Below are 14739 nucleotides of genomic sequence, written 5' to 3'. Positions count from 1 at the left end.
ATCTCCGTATCAAAGGGAACTGCAAGTTGGATTCCAGAAAATCCGGAACCGCCACCACTCTGTTTAATTAAAATAAAGGGAACCATATATTTAAATGGCTATATATTGGTCTCAATACTATTGGACTTTTAGGCTGTTAAGTTGACCATGCAGCCAGCAACTTAAAACACGGTCAATGAAGCATGCCGTTGGTTCTACTCCGGTTCTCTCTCAATCTTCGTACTCAAAACCAAAGGGCTGGGTCTGGATAAAAAACATTCATGAGAAGGGGAATGACCAAAAAGGCTTGAAGTGGCATGACTGGCAATAATTTTCCATTGAAATAAGAACCAGGTCAATTGATTCCCTGCCTCCCACTGTCTCCTAGTGATTGAGCTACCTACTCAGAAATATAGCTCTAATCCATGAACTAGATGAACAACACATTTCAAGCCATCCATTCCCATAGGCTGGGCAGAGAGTATTATGACCCCCTCCGGTTGGCGCAATCCTAAGGACAGGTGCATGACAATAGGCAACTATGAGCATTTCCATACCACCGGGAATCATTCACTCCTGATCGGCCTGGTTCAAGACCAATCTTCTCTCTTGCCACAATGGGTCCCAGTAGCCAGGCGCACTGTCCAAATCCATCAGTGTCCACCTTCGGTCCAGCCTGGGTTTCAAGGAGGGAGAGAGAGGGAGAGAGGGGGTGGGGCATTTTCAGAGTGTGAGTCATTTTACCCTCTAGTAGTCAATAAGATGGTGACAGTGGCCTTCCAACTCAAGGTCCTATTCAGTATGGCTGAACACTGGGGCAGCAGTAGCTCGAGGTTGAAGAGAGACGGGCAAGTAACTGTAGGTTTGCCTGTTCGAATCCCAGAACTGATGGGGAAAATATGGTGTAAGTGAGCTGGCAACTGAAGGGCTGCTGGCATCAGAATAGCAGGTGCCACCTACTGCTGTTGTGCCCTTGACCAAGCGCTTAACTTCAAACCAGCTGCATGGACAATGCTCTGTGGCAGAGAATTTGCTTCCAGCCTCCTCTGTGTGATATGTTGTCCAGGGGATTAGGAATAATGCCAGACAACAAAAAGACACATTTCGGATTCACATTGGAAAATAGATTTGTATTGTGTTGTGTTCTGTTGGGGTTGTATTGTATAGCCTACAGTGAGAGTTATCCAACATGAAATGATAATTGAACTGAAACCACACTACAGATATTGTTTTGGGATGAACTACATACCCAGTAGGCACAGACTTCAGTTCAACTTCTATTTTTGATTTACAATTGGTTGAGTTGTCAGCTAATGTGAATTCAACATGAAATCAACAAACAATGTCACGATGACATTGGATTTAGGTTTAAAGTTGGGTGAAAAAAATTGTAAATTCCCTTACATTGATGAGTTTTCGCAAATTCAAACAGTTTTCCATTTACTTTCCATTTACTTTTTTGGTTGAAATGACTTGCAAACAGCTCTGATTCATCCAGTTTTTGCCCAGTGGGTAACGTTGATGATTTGTGTTGAAATTCCAAAGAAAGATCTGATGTTCTCCCGTTTTTTTACATAATGTCTGAACACAAAATAAACCACCCTCTGGACTAGAGCCCTTGTATGCAAAACGGATCACATGGGTCAGTAGTGTCATTCTAACAGAGAGAGAACAATCAATTTACCCTCAACCTGAATGACATGATAATTATGGAACTGTTGTGAAGTGAGGCCTTGCCAATCTTTAAGACCAAAGACAATTTGAGGTGAAACTTTTGGCGAATGAATGTTTAGTCCTTTGGTATTTCAAGACAGCAAATACTGCCACTCTGTGTTTCAAAACAGATGGTGCCTTAGGTAGCAATATTCACCTCTCCAAAGCTCATCATATTGCTCGTGAATAGAACTTTAGACATTTCCACCCTTACACCATAGGTCGGGCACAGTTTTGTAAGTGTTTCAAATATAGATAGGGTCATTTCATATCGCTGCACAGCAATGCATTAGTGAAGTCAAGCGCGCAGGCACTTGCTCTTTAAGAAAAACGCGCACTGCAGTATGCAGGTGTCTCACAAAAGACAACGGGTTTACTTGATGACAAAGTGTTACGCCAACAGAATAATTAAAGTTGTTTTTCACAAATCACCGTTTTTGAATTACAGCCCTAACATGTGTCCGATTTGACAACGTTTCTTTCACTCAATGTGTTCTTGCGCGTAACCGGGAGGATGCATAGGCAAGCGAGGGATCTTCACGTGGTATCCGCTGACCGCTATGTCACCTCTGTGGCATCAATGATGTTTGTGGGATCTGACACGCTTGATAAATCGAATGAACCATGGTCTTTTGAGCGTAGGCCTATAACTGTTTCAAATCTAAGACACACCTCTAGTCTTCTGATCTAACCCGTTGGATTATAACTCAATAACCCAACTGGGTCAAAAATAATCCAACGTGTGTTCTGTACATTATTTACCCAGTGCTGGTTTGTTTTTAACCCAGCATATTTTAGAGTGCAAATTAAAGCCTTTGTATATATTTTTAATTCAAGTTTTGGGGGCTCATATTTTAAAGTTACACCTTATTAATGATTTCCCCAGGAATTAACGGGCATGTTGGCATGTGTTATTATGGGTTCAACTCTATACAGCTGAAAGACGAATAAATCATTATAAATAATAACAAACATTTATTTTAGTTTTACAATTATATAATTTAGGCCTGCCATGACAGCACATCTTTTGGAATGGTGTTTGATACACTTTCCCCCGCAATATGGTAATGCTGAGTGGGTAATCATTCCACACAAACTCTGTTGCATCTAACAAGTTAGGTCTTGATTTCTTTGGAACTCATTGTCCAACCTCATTTCATCGCGGTGGGCGGTTGGCATTTTAATATAGTCTCATGTCTCTGCCAATGTCACACTTCAACAGTTATGAAATACATATAATTTCTCATTTTCAATCAGTTGAGTACGGTTTTGGATTCAAACCAGTCCTAGTGGCACATGGTATAACAATAATGTAATCTATATTATTCTCATTAATTTAAGCCACAATGACCAGTCTGTGTATAATTTAATTAATCATGTAGCATGACGTGCTCCTCAAGCCGCAGGTACGGGTAAAAAACGAAATTGGCAAGTTACAGAAGGGAGGGAAGACCAATATGCAGGTGGTCATGACATCACCAGTGGCTGGCTATAAAGTCGCGAGTACTAATTCACAGTTAGAGCAGCACTTGGGAAGCTTGGAGTAAGGACAGACAGCGAGACATAGAGTACCAACTGGTTACCAACCGATATCATTTATCCTGAAAAGAGGAATCCTTTACAAAACTTGTCAGAATGAACATCTCCCATTTGGTGGCTTGTGGACTTATGATCATTCTGCTTTCAGTGAGGACAGGGGCGAAGCCTCTGCCACCAGCGCAACAGAAGGTGAGGTCACTTCATTGATGTGCGCGCCGCAATTTGTGAGCGGAATGCGTTCTTAGTAATTTGTGATTCTTTGTAGAACAATTTTTCATTTTGCGCAAATATCACTCTAATATTGTCCACACGATGGTTCCCCAAAGAACATGAACAATGAATGCAAGTGTATAGGCTACTGGCAATGTATATCTTGGCATGCAGGCTATAATGGTTTACTCCATCATAAACTATAGACTACTGTTCCTTTTTTAACGAGGGGGCTTTAATATTCATAATATTGTTAAACGTATTAGTATTAAGTCTAAAGACTATTGCATTTAAATTACACCAGTCGTGTTGATGATATGGGTTTTGTCTGCTTCTCAACGTACGCATAGGCTATTACTAGAAGGAAATGCTTGTTTATCAGCGAAATATATGGAGAGATATGCTACTGTGTTTTACACAAATCTAAAGACTACTTTCTTTCTTGCATCATTTTGATATTCATGCTGGTACCCAAGCGCGCCTTGAGAAGCACTCGACTGGACATCGGATATGAGGAGACGGTGGCCTTTACGTCTAACCAAATTAGCCTTTGCGGTTCTTAAAAGTAATATCGATGTATACGGCGACCAATTATACATTTCATTGTACTGCGTATTTTAAACCAGAAAACGTATTTTCTCAAACGTTTGGTCATGCGAGCGCGATGGTGAAAAAGCGCATCTGCCTTCAAGAGACTCGCAGCGCAGATATTTCGGAACTGAATATTCTATGCACGAATAGTCCTAACACTATGTAGCAGTGAGTAATTAATATCCCACTGCACGCGCACCTGTCTTTCCGCTGCATCCATGAAACCCCAGGAGAAGGAGACTTATTTCTGACCGGTGTTCATCGCCTTATTCAACCAATGTACACACCGTTTCCCATGCGTTAAAGTGCAAATGTAGCCTATGATAACACCCAAATTGAGAATTTGGTTTTGAAGGATGGGCCAATTAATTGCAGCATTTAATGTGATTTCTATTCAGTAGCTAGTAGCTACACATTTAACAGTGAAGGCTGCCGAAGGGAGGACGGCTCATAGTAATGGCTGGATCGGAGCAAATGGAATGACCTCAAACACATTTGATGCATTTGATAACATTCCACTAATTCCGCTTCAGCCGTTATCACGAGCCCGTCCTCCCCAATTAAGGTGTAACCAACCTCCTGTGCCACACAACATGTATTTTGGTGTCTCCGGACGCGAATCAAGTGTAGGCAGCACTAACATTATACTGGATGTAGCATAATTGCGTAAAGTTTGATATGGAATAAACCCAATTACTTTTATAGGACCAGTTGAAAACCAAACTGTTGAGAAAACTGCAGGAGAGTGAGTTTACTGCTTGCCAAAGTAGGCAATTGATTTCCCGAATGCGCAGATGTATTGCCGTTTATCAGAAACATTCCCAGATGGGCTATCTGCTGACAGGTGCTTACCCAAGTCGTTTCAAATAAGAATGTAGTATCTAAAGCGGGTGTTTTGTTTCTGTGTCCCAGTCTCTTAGAAGTTTGTTGGGGGAGGAGCTGTCGGAGTTCCTGGCGTCCGAAGAGAGAGAGCGGAGGATGGAAAACTTGCGCTCCAGGGTACGATTGCTGCGAGACCTGCGCATGGAAACTCGCGCCAAGGGCATGTGGGCGCGCTTGCTGAACGACCAGCCCAGTGCACGGAGACACAAAGCTAACACCAAGAAAGGGGCCGCGGCCCGGAGTGGCTGCTTCGGACACAAAATGGACAGGATAGGCACTATTAGCGGCATGGGCTGTTAGAGATGGCGCATCGAGACGTATCGGTAAGTAACCTAACCTCCCGCTGCATATCCCTTTCTCTATGCGTAATTTCACATCCTGGGATTAAATCAGAAAGAACGTCCATCAGCACTACCTTATGATGGGAGACAAAAAGGCGACCATGGGAAAACAACCTAATTTAAGAACAGTTCCATAGCCATTTGCTACAAAATCCCCAATGTAGAATGGACACCCATAGACTACAGACTAAAAGAGTAGCGTGGAACAGTTTGCAGTAGCCTAAATGTGTCCGTCTGCCTTGATTTGGTATTATGTAGCAACATTTGAAATAGTGTTTTTTACACTGGATAAAAATAGCGACTCAGAGCTATAAAATTGTATATCATACACTTTAGTTGAGGAAAAATGGGAAAGTAATTCTGCTTTGAAAGTTTATACATTTTAACCGGCTTTTGATAAAATGGCCCTTGAATGTTTTGGTACCCCTACTGGAGAGCTCTTCTTTGTCTACACCCATTCAGCATCATTCACACTCTCTTAAGCCTTAGCCCCACCCATCACTTTAAGGATTCACACGTGGGGCCATGTGGTAAACACACACTATGTCAAATAAAATAACGTTTATTTGTCACATGCACAGGATACAGAAGATGTAAACAGTACAGTGAATCGGTTACTTGCATAGTAGCAATATCAAAAACAGAAAGTGTCCAGATAAAAATATTTCATAAATATTTTATCATTATTAGATGACGGTTACCCACCATACTTGTCTAAATTGATTGGTCATGTGAAGGAAATGCTATAAATACCCTCCGGCCACATCTAGCTAAGTGGATGGGTCACTGTTGTCTGGACATGTTATACATGTTCATGAAATAGAATAGATGGCCATAATCACCCCCAGACACAGCTGGCTAATTTGATGGGTCATGTAATAATCTGGCCGAAGTGGAGTCTTTTGTTTAGACATGTAGCTAGCTAGCTAAACAATCAACCGGCATCATCCCAACTCGTACTACTACCAATACAAACATTGTCATAGCTGCAGTATGAATCTGCAGGTAGCTAAAGCTAACAAACTAGGTTCAATGTAAGCTAGCTAACATTAGGCTATAACAAGCAATGCAAATGGAATTCTGATTCTAATAATATTACTACAAAGATCATACACGCAACGCTAGCTAGCGAGCCACAAGCCACAAGCTAACGTTGGACTTTCTTACCAAATGTATATCTGAACATGTAGCTAGACTCTTACCGGTATACATGGACGAATGCTTCGCAGTATACTGGAACCATTTAACTCCGTTTTGTTTGTAGTTACATCTTTTTGGGGCCAGCATTTTGTCAAGTGACTCCGATTCACACTGACCATGGCGTGTGCACAAAGTAAACCGTCACTTTTTCCAACTGATCTGTCGAGAGCGCCTACTACATTCAGGCTATCAATGTTGTTGAGAAAAGTATCAAAACGTTTTGTAGTTGTCGATGGCTATCATTATATCTTTCAAAAACCGCACGGTAGAGAGGACTGTCAACACATACTGAACAGCTCACGTGATAGACAGAAGCATGCTAAATGGCAGACCAATCCAAACTCATCTCCCTGCATATCCAGCCCAGCCATTATCTCAGCCAATCGTGGCTAGCAGGAAAGATCCTGTCTTTTTCCGTGGCTAAACCAACTAGGCTCGTAATTTAACAATTTTATTCTTATTTATGGATGGAATATACATTTGTTATTAAGGCACATGAAAGTTCACATGTTCCAGAAGGTATTTCTGCAAAAATAAAAGAAGATAAAAAAATACATGTTTACGTTCAAATGCCTCTGCTGTGAAGTAGTGACGTGCGACATACACCTAGTTTCCTGAAACGAGTCACAAATGTCCATGTATGCCCGTGGAGGTGATGAGGTGGCCGCTTGTCAGCCTGTTAGTGGCCAAAGGTCAATCTGATGTGAGAGGTCAGTGGGGTCACTATGAAACATGTTGCAACTGACCAACAGTCATTGAAACAATGTTAGGGTTACCTCAACCTTCAGTGAAGCGGTAATCCTATAGCCTAATCCTTTTGGTTTAGGCCTACTGACTACTACAAGCAAATCTTATTGAGACTGCATTAAAAAGAAGGATATGAATTAACTTACAAATACATCTGCTTCTTGATTGAAGTCATGAATCAATTCCCAAGCAGTCGTGTCCATCTATATGCGCTCTGCTTATGCATTTATGTGGGACAGCGTGTCCCATTGATGCTCTATCAGAACATCATGCTGACTGCGTTCTCAGGACAAAACCCCATAGAATGAGATCAAGAAGCCCCTCTTGAAATGTTTGAAGTTCGTGGGAAGTAATCCAAATGAATTGGCCATACTCATTGCAGTAAATCACCATAAGTAATCATAGCTGTTGGCTGAAGTCAATGGGAAGGATGTGAAGACAATGAGGACATGTAGATGTCAGTGTTAGGCCATAGGCTGTTGATAAAGCATAAAGCATAATGCATTGTGTGTACGTGATGAAGTCACTGGCCAGTCTCTATGTATGTGTGTGAGGGAGAGAAAGAGAAATAGAGAGAGAGAAAGCAGGTTCCTCTCTTTGTAGACACACACACACACACACACACACACACACACACACACACACACACACACACACACACACACACACACACACACACACACACACACACACACACACACACACACACACACACACACACACAGCACCCTAAGTGGAATGTTCCAGGAAACCATTTTTGCGAACAGTGAAATCCTGATGGGGAGGGGCTGTTGTGGCACCTTCCTTCGTCCTGACTCATATACCGTTCATATGTGACTAAGTGTGTGTGTTTCTTGGGCAGACACCTCTCTTCCTCCCTTTACCAACTTTAAAGTGAGAAGTGGGTGAGGAGGACAGGAGGAGAGGAGTATTAGGCGGTCAATTCAGTATTGTGTGAGAGGCAAAGGCCGTACTTCATGTGCTTGTTTGGAGTGAGTAGACCGGAGTGGTGCAGGGAGACTTCGGTTAGAAATCTTGTTTTAGTGAGGGTGACACGTGATCCCCTTTATTTTGTGGTAACATTTCCATATCTACATCCAGTTTTCTTTTAACAGAACCATCCGTCCAGAGTTTTCACTTGACAAAGACATCTAACCATGTTTTTTTTTCTTCTCCCCTCTCCGCACAGCATTCAGACGATGGGTTCGACAACATGGATTCAGTTGGTCCTCGCCTGAGGTAAATACCTAAAAAGTGACGGATTTTCGGTATAAAAAGCCACCACGACCAGCATTTTCGAGGACTGAGACAACAATGATAAAGCCAACCCACATGTATAACATAAAGAAAGATCAACACACACTACCAGATGACGGACAGTGGTGTAAAACCTAGAAACCGAAAAGCTGTATATTGTTGCTGCTGCTGTAAATTCCTGTACTTTCATTCCTGCATAAATGTATTTATGTTTTAAAAACTATTTATATGTTTATAAAAAATAGATATTTATAAATATTCGTTTTATTTATGTAACATTTTGAAATGGATGCGAACTGCAGGTAAATTCTGTTTGTAACCTTTTTTTGTCTTCAATAGTGAATGTTTTCAAAATGATAAAAGAAAAAAAGAAACCAGACACTTCCGAGTTTTTGTATATGGAGAAAACATATAGTTTCTGGTAAAAATAAACTATGGGATGGGGGTGAGACTGAGGCTTTATTCAGTGATAGTAGGCCAACAATTCTCTCCATTGAGTGGCCCTGCTGGGCACCAACTGGTTAAATCAACATTGTCGCAAACTAATTTGTCAACACATTGTGATGTAGAAAATACATTGGATTTGAAAAAAGTAATAATTGAAAACTGTTGTTCTGTGAAATTTCAACCACATGTTTATGTCATCACGGTAACCGATTTTCAACATCGACAAACCTTGTATAAAATACGTTGAATTTTGTTCCTCTGAAACAACGTAAGATCTTAAACGTAATATGCACTACAATAAAAAAATTTAGGCTGGAAAGTTAATCTATCTACTGCGACCCTTTCGAGCTCCCATCGAGAGTTTTAACCAAGCGCCGCCCTGGCTTAGCTTTGATATTTGTCACTGTCTATTACCAATGTGCTATCGTGAGAATGATTGTTGAGAAATATCCACTTAACAGTTTCACTGTTGCAACCAAAGACAAAATTCAAAAATCAAAAATTCTAAAGGGTAGGTTTAACAGAGAAAATTACATTTGACCATACTTTTTCAATCATATATCATCAATGATGATATTTAGGTCTATATAGCATTTGGGAAGCCATCAACAGCTATTGTTTCAATTCAGCCCATTATTAAACAAAAATGAGACAGTACAAATAGGGCTAGGGTTTGAGCTTTGGTTGATTTCAAATTGAATTTACAAGTTAAAAATGAATATGTTGGATTCACCTCTCCATCTCAACCAAAAATATGAGTTAAAGAATAGGACTAGATCAAATCAAACTGTATTTAAAGTGCATTTAAAGTTTGATTTGATTTAACATTAGTCATTAACTTAGACGATTGGTTGAAATGGAGACGTGGATCCAACATATCAATGATTAATTATGATTATTTGTAGACAAACTGGAATTAAAGCCACACTCGGTGGTAAAGATGGAACTATCCAAGCAGAAAACACATCTCCTTCAAATGTTGATATTTGGTTGCGTTGTCAATCACATACAACCAAACTCAATATTACCTTTGTAATACAGTAAATAGCCTACAGTTAAGGCTATCTTACAGACGAATGTAAACATTTTTATTCAACCTTAACCACTTGCACCATGTATTTTAATTTAAACTGCAATCCAGGTAATTTGGTTGTGCTATTAGATGAAGCACAGTGATAACACATTAAGTTGTTGTATAAATAAACAAAATACCGGACATTTATTCCTATTTGAACTTTGTTGTGTTTTTAAATGGTTAAAAGCGCAGTGATAACACATTTAAGTGACAACTATGCCAAAAATACAACATTGATTTTCCATTGGAATTTGGTTGTGGTTTAGATGGTTGAAAGCATAGTGATAACACATTGGGAATTTAACAAACTTCTGGCTCTCTTTTTGAGTGGGTGAAAATAGGGTGTAATCTCGTTGATCAATGTATCAACCAAATATTACCAAATTCTCCACATTGAAATGACGTGGTGTGCCCAGTGGGTGGGTTTTTGGTAACAGAATTTCAAGACAGAATGCAATGTTTCCTAAATTTACCAATGCAGAAAAAATTATCCTAAACTAAATTTAAGTGTTAACATTAGTTGGCTGGGGTCATTACTTCAACATTATTGTGTTTTGATGATTTGGAAATGTCTTTCAAGACTTTTTCTTGTAAACATTTTATAAGACCCATTTTGTATCTGTTTGACAAGAAATTAAAGCCTAATTCCACATTTTTAGGATGGAAAATAAGTTGGAAAATGGATAGACGCCTACATTTCAAAAGAAATATTGACTCTTAGCTTTCATTTCACACCTAATTTGACATACTTCTATGAACTTCACATGTTGGTGCTCATGGGTGCTTTGACATGGAAACGACCCTAATCGAAGTTCCACCGGGCAACTAGTTGAAGGAATTTATTTTACGCCAGAGCCATCCAAATCAAGAAGTAAGAAAGTATCATCAAGTACTAGCGGATTGAAATCCTGCTGACCGCGGAGATAACTAGGTAATCTGTTAACACTGTATGCAAATACAGTCAGTACATCAACTATTCTATATCTGTTTTACAAATTGTTGTATGACAGTAAAGACACCCTAAGTTTGCTTCCTAAATGTGTTCAAGTAACTTTTGAATGCCGTTCTTTTTATCTTCAACACAGTAAAAAAGAAGGCATCCTTTATAATGCAATGGATGTCCCTCCCTTTAAGAGTTATGGCTTGGGATGTTCAATCCATCTAAGTTTATTTCTCAACCAACCTTTACTTTGGAATGCTTCCTTAATTGTAGACTTGGAAGGCATTGGTGTCTTCTAAACTCCCATGGATAGTTGCAGGTGGAACTTTGGAATCTAGAAAATGCTTCGTTATTAAATTAAATAGAATCTTACACATTTTATTGGCCATGAAATCTAACAATGTTTATGGCGCCATCTTCTCTGACCTTCTCTCATTGATGGAGAAAGGTGGGTGCCACCCCAAAGTGCATGTCATAAGCGCAACTCAAAAATGAAACATTGCTTTGAATGACTCTTACCTTTCTCTTTGTCTCACCTGACAATCATGGTTGTAAAATGTTTTTTTGCAAGAAAAAAATGATTTCTAAAGAACTAATTTAGTTAGGTCCCTCCCTGTTTCATTCCGTTTGCTTCCATTCTATTTCCTTTTATCTTTGTTTTGGTTCCTAGTGAATACACCCCTGGTTTTGCTAATTCAGCCGATTTGCAGTGTATAAAGGGTGGCAGTTATACTACCTGTTTTCAGCAAACCACTTTTTATATTTCAGTAAGCCTCTCCACTGCACCAAAAAATCTCTCAAAGTCCTTATTTTTGTATTTTAGTGTACTTTTATCATTCATTTGGTAGGCTTGTGTTGGGAACCCTCAGCATTTCTAAGCTCCCCTTTGCTCCTGTAAAAACTAAGGGGTAGCATACTGCGGCTACTGTAGTCGTATCTGCTCACAAAGAGTTATGTACAGATTGTAGCCTCATGTTCCAGGTGTCTAAGCTCTCCAGTCACATGGATGGTGAGCGAGTCTGATGTGCATCATAGAGAGAAACTGCAGTATACACGAGTGGTGTTTCTTTGCTCACTGCTGCCCTCCTGTGTTTAAATATCACAATGCTGAACGCTTGACTTAAATACCTCTGTACAAGGAAACCGTTATGTTTATCTATTGCGGATTTCAGGGTCGTGTTCATTAAGCTCCAAATGGAAGAGAACGAACTGAAATAGGAAGGAACTACCTGGACATTTCCAATGAGAAATGCTCATTTTCATTTTCCATTGCATTGTGTGCACTAATGGACACACCCCAGGTGATTGAAGATACCCTTGCTGTTGCTGTTCCAATTAACACACACATTCAAACGTTTTAGTGGCCATTTGATTTGTGCCTCATGGGTGGTTCCCCCTCTGCCTTAAATCGAATATTCCTCTCCGTACGTGACCTTCGTGAAGATTAATGATGATGTCTGAGCACTCCACACTAGGCACACCATGTCATTTTAACATGGATAATTGGGTAATATTTGGTTAAGACGTTGATCAATGAGATCGTTGATCAAGGAGAGTACAACCTATATTCATCCACTCAAAAAGACAGCCAAAACTTAGTTGAATTTCCAAATTCCTAAAGCTGCATACAAACATGGTCTCTTTCTTGAGTACGGCAGCTCCAAAATGCAGGTGTTTCAGCCTAGCTCAGTGCTTTATGTAGTGGAGGGGCACCCAGCGAAAGCACAGAGCGTAGACGTTGGTAATCTTCTCTAGTTGCACCGTGATTGGCTCAGTGTTCTGTCACTCATGGGGACACTACGTCACCGCAGAGTATACAGGGAGAGCTAGTCAGTTCAAGCCACCTTGGGTGCTGATATAGATTTACAGTAGAAGTGCCCGTCCAAGACGGCTCACAGATAAAATGACGTCAAATCATGTTATATCTACCATAGCTTTAATTGGACTGATCATGTGAACGTCATACTTTCAAAATCTTAGCTAACAAGTTAGCTAGCTAGGCAAGCAGTCATCGTGATGAATCATGTAGACAATCTACTGGCAAGTCCTTTTCAATCCTTGTCATGTGAAGAGAAATTACAGATATAATGTATTGTTGCTCATCGGCCATTGGACATAAATGTTACACAACATGTCAGAAATCGCAAATTCAACTGTAAGTGGTTTGGATGGAATCAGTGGCTAACTGCGAGCGTCACAAAGCAATCACTATTTTGCTTTCTTGCCTGGAGAGGAGAGGGTGTGTGGTCCTAGTCTGGGTTTAAGGATTTAAAACATCGGTCTGAAAGGGTCTAATTTCCAAGCTTAAAGGATAAACATTCACATGCAACACCATAGGCCAGAAAACGGTTGAATACGTTGGCCATGCTGTCAATCCAGCATTACTTCATCCGAAGAATGCCAGACTTTGACGAAGTTTGATGACAAAGTTTGCCCACAACAAGGACCGGCGTGCAACCTTCCAGTTCAAGTGAGCACAGCACAACGACGGTGAGTCTCCCTGGCATTTGCATAAATAATGCAAATGCCAGGGAGATACGCATGTATACTATAGCTAAGAAAACTATTACCAAGTGTATGTTGTGAGCTGTTAGTAGCCCATGTGTCTCACCCTAAGAATTTGGTAATTCTCCCTCTCAGGGGATTCACTGTGATTCACTGAGTGCCTCTTCAGAGCAAAGCATCTACTGTACATGGTCAGTTCCAATACCATATTTACTATGTGCGGGTATACTGAAGTGATGGAGGTAAGGTGACTAGGCAACAGGAAATAAGATAACAGAGTAGCAGCATCTTGTATATGAGTTGGTGTATGTGTGTGTCGAGTCAGTATAAATGTACAGTATGTGCATATTATGTGTGAGTGAGAAGATGATGGCGAGAATGTGTGTGTGCGAGTATGTAGGGCCCTGTGAGTGTGCATAGAAACTAACAATAAACGGTCAATAAGGTCAATAAGGATGCAAGGTTTAACTCAGTCTGTGTAGGTATTTTGTTAGCTCTTTATCGGTCTTATTGCTTGAGGATAGAAGCTGTTCAAGAGCCTTTTGGTGCCAAACTTGATGCACTGGTACCGCTTGCTATGAGGAAGCAGAGAGAATAGTCTATAGCTTGGGTGGTTGGAGTCTTTAACCCCCAAAAATGAGATGGGTGGTAGTGTTGTTTACATCATGCATGGGGGAAACTCAATCCTTTTTTTTTAGATGCATGCCAGCAAAGCCACTACACAACACAACACTAAACAATACATTAATTGCACTATAACGGTGACAAATGGGTCCCACAAACTGTTTGGGCCTACATACTTGTAAACCTGTCCGGACAGTGGAGCTTTCCTTTCAGCACCATGGAGTGAATCCTTACAACCGCGACACCTGGCTGTCAGGGCAGCCTCATCTGGCAACAAAACAGTTAATTCAGCCTCCTTTACTGCCTTTTTAAAAACCATAGCTGATATGGCTGACTTGCTTAAATAAATATGGTTTCTACTGACTCCTGTGGTAGATTAATTTCTGTATTACCAAAGAGAGAGAGAGAGAGACAAACTACACACACCAGTCAGAGTTATACTTAATATACACCTTTAATAATAATTAAGCTTTGCAATAGCATTTGACTTTCAACAATTCACTATCTCTAATGAATAGTTGAGAGTGTCAACATAATGGCAACTGAGATCTTTTAGAGCAAAGATCCACCCCCATAGTCGACATGACAAACCACAGATAATAGGAACTGTTCACAAAGAAAGACTTTTACTTGAGAGAGGAGTATCCCATAGCCAGATAGCATTCGCTATACATTTTCGTTCAGTTTGG

The 14739-nt window shown here is 40.3% G+C and overlaps 1 protein-coding gene across 1 annotated transcript; it reads left to right on the top strand.

Moving 5' to 3' along the window:
• The first annotated feature begins 3211 nt into the window (after positions 1 to 3211).
• On the top strand, positions 3212 to 8838 carry LOC139540675 (C-type natriuretic peptide 4-like). The gene is made up of 3 exons (XM_071344526.1): positions 3212 to 3420; positions 4945 to 5237; positions 8392 to 8838. The coding sequence occupies exons 1-2, from the start codon at positions 3328 to 3330 to the stop codon at positions 5212 to 5214; spliced, it is 363 nt and encodes a 120-aa protein (XP_071200627.1). The 5' UTR covers positions 3212 to 3327; the 3' UTR covers positions 5215 to 5237; positions 8392 to 8838.
• The last annotated feature ends 5901 nt before the right edge of the window (positions 8839 to 14739 follow it).

The sequence above is a fragment of the Salvelinus alpinus genome, chromosome 16 (genome assembly GCF_045679555.1).
Source record: "Salvelinus alpinus chromosome 16, SLU_Salpinus.1, whole genome shotgun sequence".
Taxonomy (NCBI): domain Eukaryota; kingdom Metazoa; phylum Chordata; class Actinopteri; order Salmoniformes; family Salmonidae; genus Salvelinus; species Salvelinus alpinus.
Note: the sequence above shows the minus strand (reverse complement) of the source record. Positions and strands in the feature narration are given on the sequence as shown.

What these genes read in the sequence shown, in the direction of transcription:
- LOC139540675 (XM_071344526.1), top strand. Translation starts at nt 3,328, where the DNA reads ATGAACATCTCCCATTTGGTGGCTTGTGGACTTATGATCATTCTGCTT. An exon ending in TGCCACCAGCGCAACAGAAG is followed by an intron (nt 3,421 to 4,944) that starts GTGAGGTCACTT and finishes TCTGTGTCCCAG; the next exon opens with TCTCTTAGAAGTTTGTTGGG.